This window comes from Thamnophis sirtalis, unplaced genomic scaffold (assembly GCF_051295495.1).
Source record: "Thamnophis sirtalis isolate CommonGarterSnake01/CBP01778 unplaced genomic scaffold, rThaSir2_p1.2 scaffold_9, whole genome shotgun sequence".
Taxonomy (NCBI): Eukaryota; Metazoa; Chordata; class Lepidosauria; order Squamata; family Natricidae; genus Thamnophis; species Thamnophis sirtalis.
In genome coordinates, this window is record NW_028261389.1 from 36,492,244 (window position 1) to 36,520,037 (window position 27,794).

Genomic DNA, 27,794 nt, shown 5'->3' on the forward strand with positions numbered 1-27,794 from the left:
TGCATCATGGGAGTAGCAGTCTAATTTCCAGTTAGTTGCATGAGAGCTGGACCTCGTGAAGAACTATAACTCCCAGAGTCCTCCTTGAAGCCATCCACAATAAGGAGGGGACTCTCAGCCAATAAGGCGGTGCTAGGACTTCGTTAAATAGCGAGCGTAGCCCTGAGCCGCCCAGTGTGGAGCTGTGTGCTGGAGCCATGGCTGATGCGGACCCGAGTTCCTTCGCGGCTTCTGATGCCTGCCGCACTCACCATCTCTACTTGCGTTGCCGCGTGGACTTCGAAAGCCGATCGCTGCGGGGCACGGCGGCCCTCACCGTGCGGTCGGAAAGGGACAACCTGAGTTCCCTGGTAACGCCGCTCCTTCCATGGGGGGCGCTGGGGGGGGGGTGCGAATTGGGGAGGGGGGTTCTCTCGCGCTGTGTTGGGCTTCAGCGTTCAGAATTGCCCGGGAATTCGGGGTTCTGAAGTCGAATGAAGAAATAAACCTCAAACCCCTCGTATTTAATTCTCTTCTTGATGTGCCAGAAAGCTGATAAAGAGATGTTGCTCCTTAAGTAAACCTGCATTGGAGCAATTGGGTGTAATGTTTTCTTTGGCTTCTAGTTTAAGAAGTTGAATTAAAATAATGATTTCCTTACATGGGGGGCGGCGGCATGGTGTCCCTGCTACTTATTGTGTAAACGTAGAGCAGTACGTTTAGTAAAGGAGGGGTGTGTGTAGGATGACCATGCTCACACTCAAATACCATGAAAGAGTAATATAAAAATTAATGCTGTGAATGTGCTGCGCTAGCACTAATAAAATATTAAGTTTTCTTGGAAGTTGCATTTTATCTCCCGATAGCAGATGTTGCAAAAGCATAATCCTTCCAGGACTTTCTGCTAGGTCAAAGTATAGTTCTTAATGGAGGAATGGGGGGTGATCCTCCTCCTGTGGGGAATAATCTTTAGGGTGGGTCTTTGGCCAGCCCTGCTTCTGAGCTGAAAACAAAATTCCTCTCTAATTTTCTTGGAACAGACTCAGCATGACAGCTTCTGAAAGAAGCACAGCACAAAATACACATTTTACTCATGTTACTAGACTATATAAAATTCTAACCCTTTTTTCTAAAATGAGACATTCAATCCACAAAAATGTTTATCCTGGCCAAAATAAAGCTTTAAAGAATTTTTTGGTAATATTGTGAAATAATGTTCCTCTTTGCAGTTTAGTTCTTTCATTAAACATGTTGAAATTTTACTAGTTCTTTACTAGTTTACTACCTCTTTTTATATAAAAAGGAGAAAATGGGCCAGAGAGTAGGAATGGTTATAGGCCTTATAACAAAAGCTTACACCAGTTTTAAGACTTGAGCTGATCTAACGTTACAAACAATGGAGAAATATACAGTAATGAAGTATTTTGAACTATCTTCTATGCTAAAATATTTTAATAATATTTTAAGTAAAACTTTTAAGTGTTTTAATTATCACTTCCAGAATCTTCATTCTGGAAGTGATAATTAACTTCATATTGTTACATAGAACATTTATTTGTTATGGTAACACAGATTTATTTAACAGGTTTTGGACACCAAAGACCTAACAATTCAGAAAGTGGTTGTTAACAATCAAGTGGCTCAGTTTGTTCTTGGACAACAACACAGCTTCAAAGGAGCACCACTTGAAATCACATTACCATTCCCCTTGAGGAAGTATGCATTTTTATTTTCATACATTAGTTATCTTGCTATTACCTTGATCTTAGGACTTTATATAGGTCATTATATATGACTCTGCCCTTGCTGAATAAATGATACCACAGCATTATAACTGTTGAGAGCCAGTTTGGTCTTGTGGTTAAGGCACCAGGCTAGTAACCAGAATACTGTGAGCTTTAGTCATGTCTTAGGCATAAAAACTGGCTGGGTGACTATGAACTTTCAAAGTACTTTCAGCCAACCAACCTCCCAGCATAGTTTCTGTGGAGAAGGGTGAAGTACATAGGTTTTCTGCCTTGAGTTATTTATAGAAATAATAAAGGTGGGGCAAAAATGAGTAAAATAATTCTAATACTGTAAATATTATTCGGTGGGTCACAAGATTGTATGTTATCTTTAACAGTCTTATAATTATTAAAATTTTCAAGGCTTTTTGGCTTTCTGTTCCACAATCTCTTTGTTTTGCAATCTGGCACATCTTTCCAAAGACTTTGCTTTTGATCTTTTATTAGGAGCAATTTTTTCTTCATTCAAAAAAAAAACAGTCTAGGGTAGCCACACAGTGAGTTAGGCAGCAAATTTAACATAAATAAAAACCAAGTTTCCAGAAATAAAGTTTAAAAAATAATTTTGAAAAGTAGAGAAGGAAAAGACAAATAGATTTAAAAAAATTGGTAAAGAAATCCAAGTGAAAAGTGTGGATTGGGAGGCAAAAGAATAGACTTGGAAGACTGTTTTCTGAAAACTGGGGTGGTTCCCTACTTCTAAGACAGAAAGTAATTGAGGAAAACCCTCCAAAAGCAGCAGCAGGGTGAGTAATATCAGGAGAAATGCACTGCTGTACAAATTCATTTCCATAAGTTTATCTTCCAATTTTAAAATCAGGGATACTTGTTTTCTCAACAGCACCCATTTGCTAATTATTCCTGTTTGTCCTTCTTGGTAATCTCCTGCTGCAGAAGAATGGATGTCAAAAGTTTTTAACCTCACCCTCTAAAGAAACTAGACAATCATACCAGAATTAAGCTGTGCCAGCAGAGAGGTGGTGGTTCATCTTCACTTCAAGAATCTTTTCATTATTGTTAGAACATTTATTTGTTAGGGTAACTCAGATTTATTTAAGAAGTTTTGGATACCAAAGACACCAATACAGAAAATGTATTGCAGTTAATTAAAATATACTATAGAAAGACTCGTGTTCTCAGAAAGTATCTGTCAATCTGGTGATTTCTGGAGCATGTTTTCTTCTTTAGTCCAAAAAGTACTACTAATTAAAAAATCAACACTGCAGGTGTGCATTATAAGAATAATACATAAGAGTAAGTTAAAGTTTAGTAGACTCACAAAAATACATTGTGGCACTTTGCCCATGTATTCAGAAGAAACAGTGCTTACATTCTCTTGTTTGTCAATAACCATTAATATATATTTGATATCTGTTCTGAGAATTTCTTAGGGATCTGATGATATAAGATTAAACTTGGTATTTGATAGGTTCATTTTGTTGATTGTTTCTTTTCAGGCAAATGGGACTCAGCAACTGACTATAATTGTTGAGCAATACATTATAAAATTATTTTGATTTGCTTTAAAAATGTAATAGACAATTGCTTTCATTAAGATACCGCATGGGTTTGTTGTTTTTTATTCTTCCAGTTGGTAACTTAAATTTTCCCTATGCTCTGTTGTGTATATGCAGTTTCTCTTGCTTTGTGGATGAACCACTAACTACTAAGGTTTTTCAACAGATATTCATCTTTGTTACAGTTGAGGTTTGAGGGATGGTTCAGGAAAGTCTTAAGTGATATTTCCAGTTTAAATATTTGAATATTTGCAGGGGTCAAGATGTAGTTGTGGAGGTCTCTTTTGAAACTTCTCCAAGGTCTTCAGCACTTCAGTGGTTCACTCCAGAGCAGACATCAGGGAAAAGACATCCATTTCTTTTTAGTCAGTGCCAGGTGAGTAGGTTGCTTTAGTGATATGTCTCATAAGTAAGCATTATTAATCTTATTGTCTGATAAAAGTCTGAGAATGCCTTAATTCCCAAACATTCATATACTGTATTTTTTGGAGTATAACCTTTTCCCCTCAAAAAAGAGGCTGAAAATCTGGGTGCGTCTTATAAACTGAATACAGCATTTTTGCCTCCTGAAGCCCCGCCCCCTTCACCAGAATGGCTGTGCATAGCCTTTAGGAGGCTTTCAGGGTGCTCCTGGAGGCTGGGAAGGGCAGAAATGATGAAAAACGGGCCATTTTTGGGAGGTCTGCAGAGTGCAAAAACTTTTTTTTTAATTTGCCTGTACAAAATCTTGGTGCATCTTATACTCTGAATAATACTGTAGTATGTTGTTAATGCATCCTAATATACAGAAGATGTGCCATTAAGGGTAAAGCCATACTTGTTAGTGCTTGGTTTAACATACTTACATAAATTATATGGCTTTAAGGTAAAGGTTCCCCTCACACATATGTGCTAGTTGTTCCCGATTCTAGGGGGCAATGCTCATCTCCATTTCAAAGCCGAAACGCCACCGCTGTCCGAAGAAGTCTCCATGGTTATGTGGCTGGCATGACTAAACGCTAAAGGTGCACAGAACGCTGTTACCTTCCCACCAAAAGTGGTTCCTGTTTTTCTACTTGCATTTTTGCATGCTTTCGAACTGCTAGGTTGGCAGAAGCTGGGACAAGTAACAGGAGCTCACTCTGTTATGCGGCGCTAGGAATTCGAACCAACGAACTGTCTGATCGACAAGCTCAACATCTTAGCCACTGAGCCACCACATCCCTTATTATATGGCTTTATATATGTCTTAAATTATAATTTTACACATTCTGATTTGTATATATACTGTACAACTTTGTAATGGACACTTCACAGCACAGTCATTTTTGACACTGCTTATGACTCGGGAACGTACAAATGTATGGCATGCATTTTTGTACCGTTAATGAACTACTTCCCATGTGCCTGCCAAATTTCAGATTGCCTAAGAACATAAAAGTTTAGAAAGGAGTCTATTGAATGAGACACAATAAAGTGTAGAGGGGTAATTGAGTTAAGGATGTGAGCCTGAATGAACTGTGACTGGATATGATTATGCAAGAATTGGATACTATGCTGCATTGTAGTATAGAATAAACATTTTACAAGTAGTCCTCAGATTACAGTGGCAATTGAACCAGATTTTCCATTGCTACACTATGCAATTGTAAAGTGCAAAGCTATGTGACCATGTCACTCGGCCACAGCAGTCCCAGTAGTCCTTTTTATAGACATTTTTATATATAATTATATGTAGATATAATTTTTTTAAATAACAAAAATAAAGCAAAAGGAACAAAACACAAATATACAGTACATACATTATCAAAAATACGCTATAAAGTATAATATGTTAGAATAATAAAGATTTATATTGTTAGACCTATGTGTGGTTAATTATCTAATGCAAACATTCAAATATGTGTATAAACTATATGATACACTAATATATCTTGCTTTTCTTAACCTATAAACTTTATAGTTCCAGCAGTTCTGGTTGCTGTCAATGATTATATGTGATTATGACTTCCAATTTCCTGCCATCTTCCCCATTGACTTTGCTTGTGAGAAGTCAGGATGGAATTTTTAAAATTGTCATTTGACAGTAAGGACAACTGGAACTGCAAGGACTTGTTGTAAATATCATTCATTTGGCACTGTCTTAACTTTGAACAGTCACTGAATGAATAGTTGTAACCCAAAGACTGCCTATACTATTAGCCTTACCTTTAGTGGTTTGCTGCACTATCTATACAAGAACTAATAAGTCCCCTTTTCTCTTCAATAGGCTACTCATTGCAGAGCTCTACTCCCCTGCCAAGATACGCCCTCTGTGAAGTTAACATATTATGCGGAGGTAAGTATTAGACTGTTCAGTTCTGTAAGGGTACTTTGGAGAGCAAAGGATTTGTGAAACATCTTTGAAGCATCCAGATCTTTTCCCTGCAAATGGATGGTACATTCATATTCCTGCATATCCTGAAGCATCTTTTATTAAAGTATTCCCCAATACTCTGGTAGGTAAGCACTCCATTTTGCAGAAATGCCTTCCTTTTGTACTAGGTTGGCCCAACATAATTGGTATAAGGTATGTTTCAAAATTGCATAGATTCCGCCAGATAGACTTACTTGAGGAAAGAAATAATTAAACGCTGAAAATATTTCAGTTAATCTTGGCAAGTATGACCTGCTCTCCGTCCTGAGAAAGGGCAAGCCTCTCTGCAGAGCCGCATGGCTGAAGTGCCCCAAGCATTTTCTCCGCATTGCTCGTGATCAACTGCTTTTTGCAATTCTGCCCCTTCGCGGGCAGCTCTATGGTAGCTGCGGTCCCCTTCATGTCGGCTCATGAAGGAGGGGAACGGGGAGGACCAATAGCTGCTGTCGCCGGATGCAGGGAGGGAAGAACTCTGGCTCTCCTGCACAGCACGGAACAGCAGGCTACTCACCTCACTGCGCAGTGGCGGCAATGGGAGGAGTCGCCACCGTCCCTGCCACCGCAGCGATCCTAGGAGGGTACCCTGCTTGGCGCACGCATGAAAAAGAGGTGAGAGAAAGGGCAGGAAAAAGAGAGAGAGAAATGAGAAAATGATAAAAGGAGAGAAATGAGAGAGACAAAAAAGAGAGAAACAATTGAGAGAGAGAGAAGGGGGAGAGTGGGAGAGAAATGAGAGCTGGAGGGAGAGAATGAGAGAGGGAAAGGAGGGAAATGAGAGAGAGAAGGGGAGAGAAAGGAAGAAGAAAGAAAAAGAAAGAAAAAGAAAGAAAGAAAAAACTCTCTCAGACCTATGATGTAAGCAATGGCAAGCTAGGTCTCTTGCCAAGGAAAACTGCAATTTGCCAGAAAGCACAAATTGGAAGCAAGTCTGATTTTTTTTAAGGAAATAACAGAGATGGCAAAAAATGCATCTGAAAATAAGATTATTTATAATTTTTGATAATGTATTATATTGTCAAACTCAAAAGAAATCAAAATATATATGCTATTGTTGTTAGAACAATCTTGCCATGTTCTATCAACTTAGAGTTCACTGTGAAAAAATTACAGAGAAGCAATCTTCCACGATAAATAACTTTATTTTGGATTTGCTATCATATTCAGTGAGAAAGAAAGAAGAAGAGGGAAGGGAAAAGAAAGAAAGAAAAGGAAAGAAAGAAAGGAGAGGGAGACGAAAAATAGAGAAAAACAGCAATGAGAGGGAGGGAGAGAATGAGAGCTCCATCCATTTCCCACAGAAACCACTGAGAGCCTTAAACTGCCATGAGCCTGGGCAGGCGTGGCGGTGGTGGAGAGGCATGTGAATAGGTGGGAGTGACGTTTAGGTGGCCATGCCCAGCCATGTTTTATGGCTCCCAGTGTTTTCTGTGGGAAACGGATCCAAATGGCTCTTTGAGTGTTTAAGCTTGCAGATTCCTACTCTAGATCAATGGGGAGAGTACAACTGGATATCATCAGCATATTGATGATACTGCATCTCAAATTATAGATGACCTCTCCTAGCATATTCATGTAGGTGTTAAATGGTATAGGTGAAACAAGCCCTGGAGCACTCTATAACAGATGGATGAAGGACCCAACCTTCTCCTTGTACCATTATTGACTGAAACATTTTTCAATGGAAAGCAGAACTACTATTACATAATCCAACTCTCAGACCTCGCAAACCGTTCCAGAAAATACTGTGGTTAACATTGAAAGCTATTGAGAAATCCTGAAAGACAAGAATCATTGTGTTTCATTCTCTGAATCCTTTATGAGATCCTCCACAAGGCGTGTGAAGGAAATGGACAATTACTAAAAATGATAGATGGATGATAGACAGACAGACCGACAATCCCAGCGAAAGCCAAGTCTGAAATGTGGCTACTATAGATACAGATAATTTGTTTTCCTGAGCACTCTCTGTAATTGCAACTCCACTGTTTTCTTGCTGCTTTTGATGCAATGGCCATATTTCTACCCATTTGGCAAGACATTGCCCTAAATATACATACAGCATAGGTTTTAATGTATGGGGGAACTATGATTGGCCAAGACTTAACCTTGTGTAAAGGAGCTCTCCATATGTCAGGCCTTTATTTGTACATGCTAAATGCATGTAAGATACATTTTTAAGATTTGTTTGCTTGAACACCTCTTTTTGTTTTTTTGTAATTGTTATACTTAAAATAATTTATTTGAATTAAAGTTGTGCACTTAGTTTTTTTTTGTTAAATGCTAGATACTGAAATGTTTACTATAAGCTTATATAATTGAGGTACTGTACATATTTATATCTAAGTTTGCTTCAATGAGCTGTTGATGTAGTATAGTGGAATCAAAGCTGAAAACATAGCAAGACATAGAGGAGAGTATCTAGAAGGAGAGGGGACCATATACATAAAGCATAACAGAACTTTCTGACTTGCATTGTTGCAAAATTGTCATTTTAATTAAAAGGAAAAGTCTTATCATGTTGGATAGAAATTACAGATATGTTTTGTGTTTAACTAGATATCTGTTCCAAGTGAGCTGGTGGCTCTTATGAGTGCCAAGAGAGATGGAGACTTGCTTGATCCAGAAGATCAAACTAGGAAGATATTCCGTTTCATTCAAAATGTAAGGGTATTCAATGACATGTTATATCATATAGATGACTTTTCTTCAACAAACTGCCTTCTAAATTTAAGCTGTCAACACATAGGTCTGTTGTAATTATGTTTGTATCTAAGAACTTCCTTTCTTCCTCCCTGTTAGGTTCCAATACCCAGTTATCTGGTTGCTTTAGTAGTTGGTGCCTTGGAAAGCAGGTGAGGGTAATATAGTTGAATGCTGGTTAAGTGGGTGTGGGAGGTTTAAGCTTCCTACTGCCTCAGTTGCTGTTAGTGGCTCTTGATTACTGGAAAAAGGCTGCCTGATCTCTTGGCTGGACACATCTCAGGCAATGAACCTACCAGCCTCAGTGGCGTAGTGGTTAGAGTGCAGTACTGCAGACTACTTCTGCTGCCTGCCGGCTACCTGCAATTTAGCAGTTCAGATCCCACTAGGCTCAAGGGTGGCTCAGCCTTCCATCCTTCCAAGGGGTAAAATAAGGGGGCAATATGCTGACTCTGTAAATCGCTTAGAGAGGGCTGTAAAGCGGTATATAAGTCTAAGTCCGTGATAGCGAACCTATGGCACGCGTGCCAGAAGTGGCACACACAGCCCTGTCTGTGGGCACGTATGCTGTCACAAGCTGCTCTTCTGATTTCCAGCGCACACTGTCCAGCTGATCTTTGTGAGTGCCAGAGTGCTGGAAAACGGCCTGAAAAACAGCCAAAAACCAGATAATTTTCAGGCTGTTTTGAGGTCATTTTCCGGTGCTCTGGCACCTGCAAAGACCAGCTGGCCAGTGGCATGCATGTGCATTCTGGTTTGGGCACTTAGTGGCGAAAAGGTTGGCCATCATTGGTCTAAGTCAGTGTTTCTCAACCTTGGCAACTTGAAGATGTCTGGACTTCAATTCCCAGAATTCCCCAGCCAGCGAATGCTGGCTGGGGAATTCTGGGAGTTGAAGTCCAGACATCTTCAAGTTGCCAAGGTTGAGAAACACTGGTCTAAGTGCTATTGCTATTGCTACCAGCCACTTGGTTACCTGGTCAGCTGACTGGGAGGAATCAGATTTCATTTTCTCATTACAAATGGCAGTAGGGAGCTATCAATTCTGTCAACTGGTAAGAAGAATCCACATGCCCAAGGGCAAGAGGTGAGGGAGAAAGTGAGGCAGATGCTTATTCTTTCTATGGTGATCAGTATATGAATGGAAGATTAGTCAAGAAACAGTATTAGGAACAAAAATAACTGAAAGAATTACCTAGCAACTGTTGCATTTCAATGTTATTCACTGCAACTAATTTGCTCTAGTTAATACAATTTAACTAATGCTGCCTTGCATGGTAATGACATCCAAACAGTATTCTTCATTTATGTAATTAAATTTTGTTCTCCAGAGAAATTGGCCCTAGAACTTTGGTGTGGGCTGAAAAGGAACTGGTGGACAAATCAGCTTATGAATTTGGTGAGGTGGGTTATTTGCATCATGATAATAGCTATATATGCTTGTGTATGTATTTGTCTTCCGCATAATCACATCTTCAAACATTAAACACTGGTTTGCTCATTCTTGTTTCAGACTGAAGCCATGCTGAAAATAGCAGAAGATCTGGCAGGTCCTTATGTCTGGGGTCAATATGATTTGCTGGTGCTGCCCCCATCGTTTCCATATGGTGGTATGGAGAATCCCTGCCTCACTTTTGTAACTCCTACTTTATTAGTAAGTTTGATTTTATTATGGATTGCATCTCCTAGATCAGTGTTTTTCAACCACTGTGCCGCGGCACACTAGTGTGCCGTGACATAGTGTAAGGTGTGCCGTGGGAAAATTACTTTATATATAGTCAATATAGGCACAGAGTTAAATTTTTTAAACATTTTCTAATGGTGGTGTGCCTCGTGATTTTTTTCATGAAAAAAGTGTGCCTTTGCACAAAAAAGGTTGAAAAACACTGTCCTAGATAAAAAATACCAAATCAGTTTGACCCAATTTCATTTGTGAAATTTTCACAGTATCTTGTCTTTTGATATATCTTTATACAGGTAGCCACTTACGACCACAATTGACCCCCCCCAAATTTATGTTGCTAAGTGAGACATTTGTTAAGTGAGCTTTACCCCATTTTACATCCTTTCTTGCCACAGTTGTTAAGCGAATCAGTGCAACTGTTAAGTTAGTAGCACGGCTGTAAAATGAACCTGGCTTCTCCATTGACTTTGCTTGTCAGATGGTCACAAAGGGGGATCACTTGACTCAGGGACACTGCAATCGTCATAAATATGGGTCAGTTGCCAAGTGTCTGAATTTTGATCATGTGGCATGGGGATTCTGCAATGATTGTAAATGTGAAAAATGGTCATAACTCACTTTTTCAGTGCTGTTGTAACTTCGAACAGTCACTAAATGAATTGATGTAAGTGGAGGACTACCTGTAAACTATTTTTTGTCCAGATTAGACCATAATATTAATCAGAATTGTCTGGTATTAATTTAGAGATTTAATTACCTCCTTTTTTTTTGTTTGTGCAGGCTGGTGACAGATCATTATCCAATGTAAGTATAAATCTAAATTTACTCATTTATGAGGACTCAACTACACTATGAAATGTAAATGGATTTTTCTTACATAATCTTACATAAATAGCTTCAGATAATAGATATTATTACCTATTTAGTTGAAAAATATTCAATACATATTAATAAGAAAAATGGCAAAGGTTTATATTCTGTAGAATTCCATATAGAAATTTACAACTGAAGTACATTTAAGAGATCTAGGAGATTGTATGAGCATTGGAAAAACATAAGTTCTCCATCTTCTTCTGGCTGAATCCATTTGATGGCATTCTGCTTCATGTAATTCTGTACTCCGTGCTGTAGACATTAATTAGTGAAACAAAATGTGATTTTGCTCCTATTTGTTGTCTCTTTGAGTTAAAGAGACCACAATACATTTTTATACATTTCAGGTTATTGCTCATGAAATTTCTCATAGCTGGACAGGGAATTTGGTAACAAACAAGACTTGGGAACACTTTTGGTAGGTGAAATCCAAATGTTGGAAGAATTTTTGTATGTTTTAAGAGTCTATCAAGAGAAATACTCATTTATCTGCTTCATATTCTAGGCTAAATGAGGGGCATACAGTTTATCTAGAACGCAGAATTGGTGGTCGGCTGTTTGGAGAACAATTCAGGCACTTTCAGGCTCTAGGAGGCTGGCGAGAGTTACAAAACACAGTAAGTGAATTATTTGTTTATGGGGTATTTTAATGTACAAGACTACACCCTTGACACCTGAGTCTGGATAGCTAACAAATGATGAATAAATAGTGCAAATCCATCTAAAACCAGTTTTAACTCCCCAAGCATCTAGGGGGGATTCAATACATGTATCAACACCACACCAGGAACACCTAGCCTGGTGTCTGTGGAAGAAGAACAAGTCTTTAGCACTTTATGAAAATCCCGCAATCCTCAGTCATACAAATCTTTCAGGTAATCTGAAGATAATAAGCATAATAATGAATAGGAATGTGCAGAATTCCAAAGGTGATCTTCAGAAACTCCAGCCGTAGCACTTGCTTGCAATACCTAAAGCAGTTGTCTCCTTTGCTGGAATTGTGTATCAGGCAGCCACATGATTTAGAAAAAGCTGCTTTAAAATGATGTGCTGTGTTTATTTGCATGGCCTGGATTCTTTTTATGGCTAAAAATTTAAACCGTTGCCTAATTAAATAATGGCATTTATTTTGTACTAAAATGCATTGAACTGAACCGGTAGACCTTTACAATAGTTAATTTAGTGACTGTTCAAAGTGGTGCAGTGGCCTAGAGGTGGAGCTCTCACCTCACAATCAGGAGGCTGTGAGTTTGACCCTAGGTAGAGGCAGATATTTCTCTCTCTGGGCACACTAAGAATTTCTCTGCTGAACAAAACTCTCCATTGGCAACAGGAAGGGCATCCAGCCATTAAAACATTCTGCTAGCTCCATTCAGAAGCACAGACTCCATTCCACTAGGGATTATGGGGGTCGTTAAGTGAAGATGATGATTTAGTGACCGTTCAAAATTACAACAGCACTGGAAGAAGTAACATGATCATTTTTCACAATGCAGATGCTTCACAATGAACTCATAGTTATAATAATAGTTGCATTGTTCTGAGATCATGGGAATCATCTTTTTCAAGCTTCTGACAAGCAAAGTCAATGGGAAAGCCGGTTCACTTAACATCCGTGTCCCTAACTTAATGACTGCAGTGATTCACTTTAAAAGCTGGGGCAAGAAAGGAGGCAAAACTCATTTAACAAATGTCTCACTTAACAACATAATTTTTGGGCTCAATTGTGGTCATAGGTCGAGGACTACTGTATTAAATAAAGATATTTTAAGTATTAAATGTGCATTTTTTAAAGAGTTTAAAGTAAATGCACCTGACTTCAAGAAACAAAACTATACTTTCCTTTTCCTTAAACTGACTATTAATTTTTGGAAATGTTTGCTTTCTTGCCACCTCTTTGGCATTTTCAATCTTTAAAGTGAGAAATAAATACTTACATTAAATTAAATAAATCCAGTAAGCAGAAGCAGAAGAAGTATATAAAACAAGTTGAAGAATTCTTTATCAAACAGAATATTTAAACAAGACACAGATGTGTAGAACTTAATTCAGAAAAGACTAATAATGAAAACATTTATTTGATTAGGACAGTGATGGGCAACCTTTTTGGTGTGGTGTGTCAAAAATCGGCAAAAAATCGAGCATAACTCGTGTTGTGTGTCACTTCGACAAAAACATAATTTTGCGCAATTTATAGTTTAAACTACAAAAATATATAATTGTATTTAATAAACCAAAAACAAATTATTTAACATACCTGCTTAGTAACTTCTTTGTTCATCAGTCACTTTTTTCAATGCAATTGTAACTCTGGTCACTAAATGTTTTCACCCTCCTCGAAACTCCTCACTTCTTCCTTCATTCCTCTTGCTTATCTACCTTCACCTTATCTGTCTTCTGCTCTTTTCCGCTCTTCCTTCCTTTCTCCTTCCATCCTCTCTTCTTTCCTCACTCACTCCCTTCCTCCTTTTCTCTTCCTTCCTCCTTCCATTCTTTCAGCTTCATTTCTTTTGCCTATCTATCTTCGCTGTCTTTCTGCTCTTTCCATTTCTCTCTTCCTCTTCGCTTCTGTTCCTTCCTCCTTCCCTCCTTCCCTATTTCTTCCTTCTTCCTTCCTTCTGCCTATCTACCTTCACCTTCTCTGTCTTTCTGCTCTTTCCCTGTCTTCCCCTTTCCTCCCTCCCTCCCTTCTTTCCTTTCTAGTTCCATCTTTTCTTCTTTCCTCTCTCCCTCCCTTTTTCTTTTTTCCTTCCTTCCTCTTTCCTCTTTCCTATCAACTTCATCCTCTTTGTCTTTCTGCTCTTTTCCTCTCTTCCCCTTTTCTTCCTACCTCCTTCCTTCTTTTCTCCCTCCCTTCTTCTTTTTCTTCTTTTTTTCTTCCATATTCCTCCTTCTCCTCCCATTCTTTCTCCTTCCATCCATCTTTTCTCCTTCCATCTTCTCCCCCCTCCCTTCTTCTTTTCCTTCCCCCCTCCCTCCTTCCTTCCTCTCCTTCCCTTTCTCGCACACAGGAAGGGGAGGGGAGGCTTTCTAGTCGCTTTCACAGCATAATTTCTTTATCTAACTTTTAAAAAACAGTGTGCAAATCAAACTTGAGATTTTCGTAACCTGCGAAGCACCAAGTTATTATCTTCTGTTGTTACAAATTCGCAGCTACTCCATTCTTTCCGATAGGGAACTGCATTTCCCAAGATGCCTCAGGTCCTCAAAGCGCTGAACGCGGTTTTGTAATTGACTCCAGCGAGGCCCGGTAGCCGCCAGCTGGGGTGGCTGTCAAGGCGCTGACAGCGGAGCAGATGCGCTGTTTGTTACTGCTTCCAGCAATCGAGACGGACGAGGGAAGCGGCGGTGGCAGACGTCAGCAGCGACTGTAACGACCGTGCAGGCGAGGTGCAGAGGAAGAACGGAAGGTCCCTCCCGCCTGCGACGACGGCTCCAGCCATGGACGAGCAGGCTGGCCCCGGCGTCGTCTTCAACAACAACAACAACGCGCTGCTCTTGCCGCCACCTCCGGGTGGGAAGCAACCACGCCTTGCAGACTTGCTTCCCACTGCAGCACAGGGGCTGCACAGGCGTGGTTGCTTCCCATCTGGAGGTGGCGGCAAGAGCAGTGAGTTGTTGTTGTTGGGGCCAGCCTGCTCGTCCATGGCTGGAGCCGTCGTTGCGGGCGGGAGGGACCTTCCGTTCTTCCTCCGCACCTCGCCCGAGCAGTCATTACAGTCGCTGCCGACGTCCGCCACCGCCGCTTCTAATTAATATAATTCTCCCTCTCTTTTTCACTCTCTCTCCAGCACACAAACGCAAATGCATAGGGCAGCCACCTCACACACAGGTAACTCCGGGCGGCTTACAACATTATGATGCACATCTCCCCATAGGAGAGGAGATGGGGAAGCCGGGGGCCTGGAGATCACCCGGGGGATGCCAAGGATGCCTTACCAATTGAAAGCCGGCGTACCTCGTCATAATGGGGGATGGATTTCTTGCCAGGAAACGCGAGGGTTGGACAACGGCGGAGGCTCGGGTTTGTTTTTTTCCCCCGGGAATAAAAGTGAACATAAGACTTCTAAATCCCCAGCAAGAAAAGAAATGCAACTGTAGTGGTCTCTCCCCCCCTTCCTCTAAAGAACAAATGTTATCCTGCCGCAGAAGCGAAGAAATCTCAGATTTCGCCCTTCTGCAACAGCCTCCCTCGGGATCCCGCTCCTCCGCTACAGATGCATCGCGTCCCAACAGCGGAACGTCTGGTCACCTTAGGGATGAATCCTGTGCGTGTCACCCCAAATGGCTACGCCTGTCAGCACTGACACGCGTGTCATAGGTTCGCCATCACTGGATTAGGAAGTCCCATTATATGAGTATTGTTGGAGGTATAGTCAATACAATAATACAATAGCAGAGTTGGAAGGGACCTTGGAGGTCTTCTAGTCCAACCTCCTGCCTAGGCAGGAACCCTTATACCGTTTCAAACAAATGGCTATCCAACATCTTCTTAAAGACTTCCAGTGTTGGGGCATTCACAACTTCTGGAGGCAAGCTGTTCCACTGATTAATTGTTCTGTCAGGAAATTTCTCTTCAGTTCTAAGTTGCTTCTCTCCTTGATTAGCTTCCACCCATTTGCTCCTTGTTCTACCCTCAGGTGCCTTGGAGAATAGTTTGACTCCCTCTTCTTTGTGGCAACCCCTGAGATATTAGAAGACTGCTATCATGTCTCCCTAGTCCTTCTTTTCATTAAACTAGACATACCCAGTTCCTGCAACTGTTCTTCATATGTTTTAGCCTCTAGTCCCCTAATCATCTTTGTTGCTCTTCTCTGCACTCTTTTTAGAGTCTCCACATCTTTTCTACATCGTGGCAACCAAAACTGAATGCTGAATCAGGGGTGGGTTGCTGCCGGTTTTACTACTGGTTCGCAACACGTGCTGTTCAATGTAAATTGTTTTTCGTGCATGCGCAGAACAATTTACAGTGAACTGCATATGTGCAGTCACTAAAAACCAAAATGGTAGCAGCCCAGCAGCGGCCAGTGAACAGCTGCCGGTTCTGACCCAGACCTGAATTCCACTACCAGTTTGGCCGAACCAGGAGCAACCCATATCTGGTTCTCATGTTTTGCTACTGAAATGTCCCTTCAAAGTGGCAGTTTAAGCAACAGTAGTCAAATTTTGGAGACAGTGTGCAGACTTCCTTATTTTAGGCAGGAAAGCTTTCTGTTTTTCTTGTATTATTTGAGGTTTTATAGCTAACCACCATCACTATTTTGACTTGTATTGGGGAAAAGAGCCAGACGTCCATGAAATAAAAAGGAAGTGTATTTTGAGGAACAAAATCTAAAATCATTTTAGTGAAAACATTTTGAACTTATACAAGTTCCCTCTCTCTTTAAAAATTGCTTTATGTCTGATGATGACCTAGATATGGCAGGGTAGACATTACAGTGCCTAAAGCTTTATGAGCTGGAAAAGAACCTGATTGATAGACTTTATTCAATTTTTATAGTTGTTCACCTAGAGTTGCATCTCTAGGCAGCTCACAACAATTAAAAACAATAGCAGGAACAATAAAAATGGAAATAAAAACAGCATATGACTATGTTAAAAACTACTGAAGGAAATTCAGACACAAAACAGTCACAATCAGTGAGTAAATGCAAGCAATACATCTGATTCAGCAAAACCATTGAAGAGGCTCACCACTTCCAGTGGTCCCTTAAGTATGGTGGCACAGCCATGTCTTCAGGGACTTTCTAGATGCCAGAAAAGTAAAGACAAGTCCAGAGAAATTATTTTTTATTTATTTATTTATTATATTTTTATTCTGTCTTTAGTACTTTATAAGTTACTCGGGGCAGCAAATATTATATAATACTACTTATTAAAGGATAATATTTGTAGTTCAGGGTTGGTCCTCTCTGAGTTTGCTTGTTTTCTTGCAGACATTTCGTTACTCAAACTACGTAACATATCAGTGCTAGTGAGGAGTGTAGTTTGCTGCTGTCAGTTTATATTCCAGTGGCTTGCCTATCAATTTTTGGTGGGCGTGGTCTTGGGGATTCTTGGATTGGGCTGTTTGCTGTTGGCTTGAATGTGGCATTTGCTTGATTGTTGGTCTGATGTTAACCTTGAAATTAATTTATGCCAGGAATGTCAAATTGGCAGCCCGCAGGCTGGATTCATCACACATAGGCCATGCCCACCCCAGCTCTGCGAAGGGGAAAAACATCATGTGATGGCAATGTGACACCACAAGTTTGACATCTGTGATCTATGCTGATCTGGGTGCTGATTGCTGGTGGAGAGGTGCTTGGGTCTTTTTGTTCTCTTTAGGGCTGGGTGCCAGTATCTTTTGCATAGATGTTGTTAATATTTATGTGTCTTGATAGCTGATTTGTCAGAGTGCCAGGCTTCTGAAATTCCCTGCTGCTTTTGGACTTGGCTGAACCTTAGGATGGTCACATTTTCCCAATTGAAAGTATGGTTACATCTCCATAGGTTGTGAAATTAAAGAATTTTCATCTTGTTTTCTGACTGGTAGTTGGTATTCATGTATGCATTTTGCCAATCTTCTGCCTATTTGTCGTACATAGCAGTTGTTGCAGTCCTTACATTGTAGATGACTCCTGTTTTTTCTTCTGGGTTGTTGAGTCTTTTGGGTTGCTTAGGATGTTTTTAAGGGCTTTAGTTGTCTTGTGTGCTATGCTGATTGTTAGGTAAGCTCCCCGTTGGGAGAGCAAGTACGTTCAGAGAAGCGTTGTGAGAGTTGTGTTGGAGAACACACAAACCAGCATACAGACACACTGCAGTTTAAATAGGCTTTTAGTTTCATGGAAATAGAGGTCATACACGGATAAGACAGTCAGCCATTAATGTCTTTCAGTTAAGGGATAATCCAAATAACATAGTCCATAAACATACAAACAGTCCGGTACCCAAAGTTTGCTAGCACTTGCAAAACTTACAATAGCTCACGGCACTTTCTAACAGCCAGCTTCCAAAACAGATCAGATCAGCCCAACATCTTAACAAACAGAGAGCTAACAGTCATTCTGGCTCCCTCTTATGGCTGATTGAGGAAAAACAGCAACCAATCACATTTTACAGCATGATTTTAAAAAAACAGGTAGAACATCATTACATGATTTATATATTGCCAACCCAACCGTTAGATTATATTCCTAACACTGATTCCATGTGATTGTAGGAGTCTGTTGGTGGTTTCTGAAATATTCTTGATATATGGCTTGTAATTCTTTTTAGAGTTTGTGTTGGTTGTGCTTTATTGGGTTGAGTGGTCAGGGACTTTTTGATAAAGTTGTGTGAGTTTCCATTTTGTTGTATACATCCTCTATTTCCTTTTTTTTTTTTTTGCTGTTCCAGATTGCTGCAGTGTGTTTGGGCCTGTCCTTCCTTCTCCTATTTTCCCCACAACAACCACCCTGTGAGGTGGGTTGGACTGAGAGAGTGAGGGACTGGTCCAAAGTCCCTCGGCCAGCTTTCATACCTATAATGAGACTAGAACTCATATTCTCCTGGTTTCTAGGTCAGCATTTTAACCACTACATCAAAGTGAACCACTAGTTCCAAAGGGCAGGCACCAAAGCTCTCTTCCTGGGTCCCATCAGATGACATTCCTTGGCAGATGGGACCCATGGCATGGTTGTCTTGGCAGATCTTATGAGACGGGTATATGTAAATGGGAAGAAGCAGCATTTCAAATATCTCAGTCTTGTATCATGTGGGGCTCAATTGGGTATTACCAGCACCTTAAATTGTACCCAAATTTATTTGATATTTGGGACTCCTTTTCTTCCTTTTTTTTACATCAATCTTCTTTCTTCTTTGTTAGTGCTGAACATAGGTTTTTATTTTGTTATTTTGTTTTTGTTTGTTTTTGTGTTTTGTATTTTACCTTCTATGATAAAACAAAATAAATATACTTTAAAAAAAAGAATTGTACTCAAAAGCATACAGATAGTCAAAACGGCTTGCAGAGCAGAGATGTAATGTGTGCTGCTAAATAAATCTTAATTTTCATAACTTTTCTAGATTAATAACCTTGGAAGCACAAATGAAGTGACAAATTTGATCCCTAATCTGAAGGAGTTAAACCCTGATGTTGCATATTCTTCTGTTCCATATGAGAAAGGCTTTGCTTTATTGCTTCATCTGGAGCAGCTGCTTGGTGGACCAGGTATTAATTTATTATAAAACTACATGATTTTCTTTAACCAAGACATTCTACTATTGATTAACATATGTCATACTCACACAGATGTCTTCATTGGCTTCTTGAGAGCATACATCCAACAGTTTGCATACAAGAGTATAGTGACTGAAGACTGGAAGAATTTCCTCTACTCCTATTTCAAGGATAAGGTTAGGTGCTATTCTTATAATTCAAGATTTTACTTACAATTCAAACTAAAAGAATGGAATGAAAGGAAATGAAATCAAATTGTTTTATACACAATCCTTTCAATAAACTGCTTTGCTTTTTTTATTTATCCAATTTGTAAGATGACCCATTTCACCCACTTAAAAGTGACAATTTTAGTAGCATAAATATAGGTAATGAATTGATTAAAATAAAGACTAATTTCTTCAAAGTTGCTCCCCCGAGGAATATGTTGAAGCAAAATATGTCATTAGGAGGATTACAGGATAGGGATTTAAATGATAAAGAAAAGCAGCACAGTAATTTAAATTCACATAATATTCAGGATTATATGGCTGGGGATCAGAATGCTAATACTTTTGAAGAAATATGTATAAAAAGTATCTTATTTAAATATTTATACCTGCGTGCATCCAGCAAAGTCAACCCATACTTTAATTATTAATGACTAAATTGTATTATATTCATTATGAGTAAAATCTATCTCTGAGAATCTGGAGACGTGATGATTTCTTACAAATTCAACTGCATTTAATTTGTTTTGGTGACTTTTTTTTAAAAAGTGGGGTATGTTACTTTGTAAGAAATTGATATGACTTTAAAAGCAATTTTGGTTCACTACCCACATTTTGGCTAATAGGATGTCATTTTTTTCTAGGTTAATGTTCTTAACAAAGTTGACTGGAATGCATGGATGCATACTCCTGGTATGCCACCAGTAAAACCTGAGTAAGAGTTTTTCTCTAGTAGCTCTCCCCATCTCCTTATTTACAGGCAGAGCTTTTAGTTGTATTTTTAAAGCTATAGCTTAATAAAGATGGGGTTTTTTAAAATCTACTTTATCTGTTCTGGATCTTTTGTTTGCTATGCTGATATAAGCATTTAGTTGATTGCTAGATGAATATGGGACACATTGTTCTTTACATGATCCAAATCTACAATGCATATAGAATAGTTTTGTATAAAAATTAAAAATTATTTAAAAAATCAATATTACCAATATTGTTCAAAAATCAAGTACCAAATAGCTATGAAATATTTTTGAATTTTTTTTAATTCTACATATCTATAAGCAAAGTTCTTTATATTACATAACCTGCTACAATGCATGTAGAGCATTAGATATGTGCCAAAAATAAATATGTAATATATTTGCATATGAACATGCCCACGCATAATTTTACATTTCCTGTTTTTTTCCCCATCAGATATGATACTACATTGTCAAATACCTGTGTTGCCTTGAGCCAAAGATGGATCAAAGTGAGTTAATGACTTCTAATGCACAGAAGGTTTTATGTTTGTCAAGTGTTATTTTAGTGTTCCACTTTGCATTGACTCCCACTTTCATAGTATAGAATTTAATACAAGATTGTTGACAACTTGCCTTTATACTGAAATACTGTTTCATAAACTGCTGTTTTAGACTGTTTTGAACATTATTTCTCCATATATATATGTATATGTATATGTATATGTATATGTATATGTGTGTGATAGTATGAGTGTGAGAGACATTAGCAATAGGTACTTGCTGTAATGCTATGATATAAAGTTGTTCATAATTATGTGGAAGCAAGGCTTTAATTTTCCTTATTGTGATTGGAATAAATTACACATTTGGTAGGAAGTACATTCTAATCTTGACTTTGCAGATATTTGTTATCTTTATAACTCTAAGTATGTAAGACAAAAACATTTCTTGTCTTTAAAGAAAACTTAAGTCCTTGGTGTTTGATCCTTATTTACCAAAGTAAGATTTGGTAAGTAAAATCCTTCTGAATGTAGATCCTGGTATTTTAGAAACGTATGAGCTCCTTTGCACATCCCTGCCCTTGTGTGTGTTTCACATTTCTTCCCAATTTTGCTTCCTTTAGGCCATTGAAAGTGATCTTGGTTCTTTCAGCTCAGCTGATATAAAAGATATGTCTTCTCACCAACTGATTGAGTTCCTTGCACTCCTGCTGTTGGAGGTAAGTGATTGCCAGCCAATTGTCATTCAAGAGTATATGTGTTCAGCCTGACATTGAAAAGGATTTTTTTTCAAGGAATATGGAATGAACCATACTGTCTAGCGATTTAGACAGTATTTCATTAATTTGGAAAATTGAATGTTTATTATCAAATTGTTTGGCTACCCATCTCGTCTGAATAATTCTGGGAAAAGTCACAACAGGTGAAAAGATAGCAACTAATACTTCTAAGTATTAGTACTTACAAAAGTCCTCGACTTACAAAAAGTTCATTTAGTGATCGTTTGAAGTTACAATGGCACTGACAAAAGTGATTTATGATAATTTTTCATACTTATGACTGTTGCAGCATCCCCACGGTCACATGATTTACATTCGAATGCTTGACAACTGACCCACATTTATGATGGTTGCAGTGTCACGGAGTCATGTGATCACCTTTTGCGACCTTCAGGCAAAGTCAATGGGGAAACCAGATTTATTTAACAAGCATATCACTCATTTAAGAACTACAGTGATTCACTTAACAAATGAGGCGAGAAAAGAATTTGTTAATCATAAAATAGATTAACAAATCTCTCACTTACCAACATAAATTTGGGGTTCAATTGTGATCATAAGTTGAGGATTACCTGTATACAAATATAAATTAAAATTAAAAAACCAGAAAATCATGATCAGCAGAATTCATTCTACCTCAGTTCATGTCTTCAGGGCCTTCCTAAAGGCTGGGAGGGTCAGGGCCAATGTACGTAGGCCTTTATAGGTCATAACCAGTGCCTTAAATTGGACTTGGAACCAATGCTGCTCACAGAACTGGGGAGTAAAGTTTTCTGTTTGAGGACAACTCATGCCAATACATTCTATACCAACTGCAGCTCCTGGATGCTCTTCAAGGGCAACCCCATATATAGTCACTTCATCATTGAAGTGATGACCAAGGTATGAATGAGTAGAGCCTCTGGTTCAGGGACTGATGCAACTGGCACACAACATGGAGTTGCACAATGTTATTTTTTTTATTATGCCAATGTATAAATAGTGAGATATGATAGCTCAATGTGATATTATTCCATTCATAAACATGGAGAATGATGAACTCAGGCAAGCTTTTCGTTCAAATATTTCCTTCTTCCTTATTTGGGTAAGCATAAGGCAAGGATTTACATTACAAATTAACCAACTATTTTTTTAATATAGTAGATGTTAGTTTTGAAGGGCTCTGGGTATGCTAGGTAACTATCAGAACAAGCAAAGGTGAGGGACTTTCCTTAGAAATAGATTGGATGCCAAAAGAAATAATGCTAGGAATTGGTTACTTAACTTTCTTAATTCTATTTGATGAATACAGTTCAGAGGCAAAATGAAGTTTTATAGTAATAATAATATCAGCTCTGAACTGCACTTTTCTACAATAGAGTGAGCGAATTTCCAGAAACACTGCTTAGAAACTGGCATTGTTACTTAGAAATAAAGATATGTTGTTGTGGTTTTTTCTCCCATTTCCTTTTCCTCCTTGTGTGTCCTTCCCTTTCTATCTCACACACACATTATTTCAAAATTTATAGAATCCTCTTCCAGTGAGCCACGTGAGTCGAATGCAGGAAATCTATGACTTCAATGCAACAAACAATTCCGAAATCAGATTCAGGTTCGTTGCAAATGTAGAAATAATATATTGAAATGGTTGCAAATCAAGTTTTTCTACTTAGTCCTATTGAATGTATACCTAAATCTCTCATGATGGAGATTTGTTACATGGGAACAAATATATAGAAGTAAGCAGTTGTTCAAGAATGAGAACATGACCCCTGGGAAATTTGAAGAAGGTGAAAGATGATACTTTTTGTTTTGTTTTGTAGTTAGGCTCCTTTAAATGATGAATTATATCTGGCAAAACCAGTTGCTTCGTTAGAAACTTTTGGAGATTTAATTTATTTACTTTGATGCCAACAAACATTGTTATTTAGACTATTAAGCTTTTGGCTAAGTAAGCCACTATTATACCTTGTTTCTCTGAAAATAAGACCTCCCAGATAATAAGGCCAATCGGGGCTTTGAGTGCATGTGCTAAAATAAGCCCTCCCCTGAAAATAAGCCCACCCCGAAAATATTGCAACATAGCAGCAGCCATGAAGTAACCAAGCTCGTCACTTCCGGCAGCTCAAGAATAATAAGACCTCCCCAAAAATAAGGCCAAGGGCTTATTTCAGGGGTCAAAAGAATATAAGACCCTGTGTTGTTTTATCAATTCGCATTCAACCACAATTTCCTATTTTGGTCTTCAGCAAGCAACATCGGGTTTAAAGAGATAAGAATGAACATTCCAATTGGGAGGAAAGGGGAAGGGAATGATCTATGGGCCTGACAGTCACTCACCTACATTTGTTAAACCAAGAATGTAGATTGTCCAACCTGTAGAGAGTGCTGCCAGTTTTTAAAATTCTAAATTTTGATTTGTCAGTTTGATTATTCATTGTCTATATGTTATGTGCAGGAGCCTTGAAGATTGGTTTAATTGTTCATGAAGCACTGAAAAAGAGTCTCTCACTGTCAATAGCTTGATTTGATGCATGTTGTAGAACAGGGCTGTCAAAACTCCCAGCCCAAGGGCTGGATGCGTCACATGCTGGCCACACTCACTCCCGATTTAGCGAAGGGGGGAAAAGTCCTGATATATCACGTGATGCCTCCATGATGACGTGAGTTTGGCACTCCTGTTGTAGAATAAAGCAGATTGACATGATTTTTTTTTTAAGAAAACCTACCGAAAAGTTGAAAGCATATGTCCAATGTGCGATAAAACTTTAGGGGATAAAAATTTTTAAAATATGTCTATGCAAGCGATATCTTGCCAAGATTGCTTGTGCATCTTGCGTGCAGTGTTATTTTTCTAAACCCTACTGCTTGAGGCAAATTATCATTTTTAAAGCTTTTCTTGTGTGCCAATTACCATATTTTTTTGGCGTATAAGACGGACCTTCCCCCCTCCCCCTTAATAGAGTGTAGAAATGTTGGTGCGTCTTATACATCGAATACAGCCATTTTTGGCCTCCCAAAGCCCTGCCCCTGCATCCCATTTTTGTGAAAAACAAGCTGTTTTTTTCAAAAATGGAGGCTTTTTTGCCTTAGCCCAGCCCTATTGAAGCCTGCAGAGTGCTGCTGGGGACTGAGGGAAGGCAAAAACATTTTTCTTACTCTTTGAAATCTTGGTGCGTCTTATACACCGGTGTATCTTATAGTCTGATTTTTTATAACTGAATATCTGGGGGGGAAAAGATAAATTATATAAGTAACTATGCTTAATTTGCATAGTGGTTCAATTTAGGAACAGCATATTGTAGAATCTGGATTATTATTAATTATATATAAAAAGTATTCATATATATATCATTGTTTAAAAATTGTTGTTTATAGTAATATAAATGAATACAATAAAAAGTGAAATGAACTTAATCTCACTACCTTTCAGATGGCTCCGCCTCTGCATTCAAACCAAGTGGGAAGCTGCCATCCCTCTAGCTCTAAAGATGGCTACTGAACAAGGCCGCATGAAATTTACTCGTCCATTATTCAAGTAAGACAAATGTTTGTCTTTGTGTCAAAATGTTTTAGCCATTTTCCTGATCATTGACTTAAATGTCACTTTTGAATTTTTCAAAATCATCAGTATCAGAATTATAATGCAAATATACAATTCCCTTATGAACCATTTTAATGTGGAATTTGTAGTAGCTTCTTATTAGTCTCTTTTCATATACCAAACAATACAAATTTCACACCCTGGATGTTGAAGGAACAAGAATTACAACCTTTTTTATGAAGCTGGCATTGCTGTTTTATAATGTCATTTTTACAGTTAAAATCATTAATACATTAATACCTAAAGAATAGCTGTTATTATAAGATCATATAGGACAAAGGTGTCAAACTGGCGGCCCCTGGACCAGATGCGTCACATGCAGGCCACGGCCACCCCAACTCATGAATGGGGAAAACATCGCAAAACATCGCAACAAAAAACATCGAGTTTTTAAAATAATACTGTTACTAAAGATCATGTTGTTGATCATATTTGATTGAAGCAAGCAGTCTAACAGGCAGAGGAATCATATTTATATGAATAAATATATATATATATATATATATATATATATATATATATATATATATATATATATAGTGAGGCATTTTGAAAATGTTAATTAGACTAGCTGAGACCTTGTTTTGTTTTATCTATCACTCCATTTTGGGATTTTTAAAATAGCAATGTATATACATACTTTACATAAATAAAGTAAATTCTGCACATTAGGCAGAAATGTAACTAAGTAAGTTCAAAAACAGTTCATGCAAATCTTCTCCTATTTATCATGTAGCACTTTTCTCAAAACTCTTGAATATACTCCCAATGGAGTAGATAAACTATGTGCTCTTACTTAGTTCAGAGTGCAGTTTTTATTATGTGGAATACTGTACTGATAATGAAAACAAAAGCACTAAAACCATTTTTTTTTTGTTATGTGGGATTTTTTATAGGGATCTCTATAAATTTGAAAAATCACGTGACCAAGCCATCAGTGCCTTCCAGCTGCACAAAATATCTATGCATCCAGTGACTGCAATGTTGGTATCCAAAGATCTGGGCCTGGAGGGACAAACAGCTTAACTTCTGCAGAGTTCATGGTGCGGACCTTGTATAAGAGAATTTTGCTATTCCTCTTCACTCTCTTGCCAAAACATACAAATAAAATCATGGTAGATCTCATTTGATTTCTTTACATTGTCTTCTGAACCTGGAACAAAAAAGCTCTTCTACGTTTTCTAGAGCTTTGCATTTCTGCTACATACATGTTATGCAAAACTGGAAAAAAAAACCTATATTTTTCTACACTTCGCTACATTAGTTCTACTTTTACCACAACAAATACAGGTACTAGTGGACTTTATTGAAACTATGCTCTTTGAGTTCTACCTGCAATATCTTTTTATGTTGGTATACTTAATAATGTAATCATTGATTTCATCAGAAGAGTGAAATAAACAATGAACAGATAAAACTATCTGATTTATATTCTTTCTTTAACAATGTTGGTATAACTTTCATGTCTGATTCATGAGTCAAATCATCTTTAAAATATAAAGGCAGAAATAATTAACTGGTTTATTTATATTTATAAGATTTATGTGGTATGGTGGCTTGCTATGGTGGCTTTGGGTGATGTACAAAGATTAAAACGCAAAACCCATGGTACATAACTCCTGGAACTCAGGATAAAACAACTATCTTGTTCATCTAGAAATGCAGTAGAGCTCATCTAACCTCCTGACTCAAACACCTGGGCTTTCTGCCTTGCGAATGGCTAACAGAGTCAGGGCTGTCTGAATCTTTAGAGGGATGTTGTTCTGTAGGGCAGGTACTATAGGTACACGAATCAACTTAACAGCAGTCTATTTAGTGACTGTCTGAAGTTACAAAGGCATTGAAAAAAGTGACTTATGATCATTCTTCACACTTAACGAAGCATCCCCATGGTGACATGATCAAAATTCAGACTAGTTCATATTTTTTTAATTAAAAGTTTTTTTATTTTTAGTTTTCAAAACAGACACAATACAAAAAATCCTCTTTCTTTACATACTGTAGAAAGTGTATCAGTTGGTTACAAAAGGTTTTCGTGCATTTCTTTCACAGTCACCCATGATTCATATTAATTCTAGTATTTTAAATCAAATATATTTGTACATATTACCATCATCCTATCCCCATTCTCGTTTGACTATAATTGTTTAAACGTCCATCATAAAACATACCAAAACTCAAGACATTACCACATATTGGCATCTCATTTGCTATTTCTAGTATCCCAATAACACTTCCTTATGGCCTATTCTAGCTAAAGATCAATAACATTTAGTAACAAAAGTTTCTAATCTTCCTTTCCAAATTGTTTACAATTTGCATCCAATTTCCCCATGTTGTACTCATACCTATATATATACATTGTTATCATCATCTCTCCTTTGTTTGACTATATCCATTATCATAATTTAGTTCTTTTTTTATTAATCTTTATATGTAACCGAATCATTTCTCATCTTCCTTTCATAGGTGCCATTCAATATTAATATCCAATTACTACTTGTTATACCAATACATATGTATACATTATTATCATTTTCAATTGTTTATTTAACCATATCTATTGTCACTAAATTTCACTAACTCCAATAGTTTTAGGTTAAACACTTTCATCTATCAGCCTGTATCTTTCCAGTAGTGAAACAGTCTCATATCTTCTGCCATTTGTGGCATCAGTCCTCTAATCGTCTCCTTAATCAAGTTTGTATGGACTCTTCTTTGCAACTCTACCAAGGTACACCCACGTTACACCTGTCCTCCGTGAGCTGCACTGGCTACCAATTGGTCTCCGGACGCAATTCAAGGTGTTGGTTATTACCTTTAAAGCCCTACATGGCTTAGGGCCAGC

The 27,794-nt window shown here is 38.2% G+C and overlaps 1 protein-coding gene across 1 annotated transcript; it reads left to right on the plus strand.

Moving 5' to 3' along the window:
• The first annotated feature begins 162 nt into the window (after positions 1–162).
• Positions 163–26,363, plus strand: LTA4H (leukotriene A4 hydrolase). The gene is made up of 19 exons (XM_087723332.1): positions 163–350; positions 1,565–1,695; positions 3,539–3,659; positions 5,532–5,600; positions 8,235–8,339; positions 8,478–8,530; positions 9,710–9,782; positions 9,892–10,032; positions 10,843–10,866; positions 11,283–11,353; positions 11,441–11,552; positions 18,982–19,126; positions 19,208–19,311; positions 19,989–20,059; positions 20,539–20,593; positions 21,208–21,303; positions 22,872–22,954; positions 24,776–24,880; positions 25,843–26,363. Exons 1-19 carry the CDS (start codon positions 198–200, stop codon positions 25,970–25,972), a joined length of 1,842 nt encoding a protein of 613 aa, XP_087579458.1. The 5' UTR covers positions 163–197; the 3' UTR covers positions 25,973–26,363.
• Positions 26,364–27,794: the final 1,431 nt, after the last annotated feature.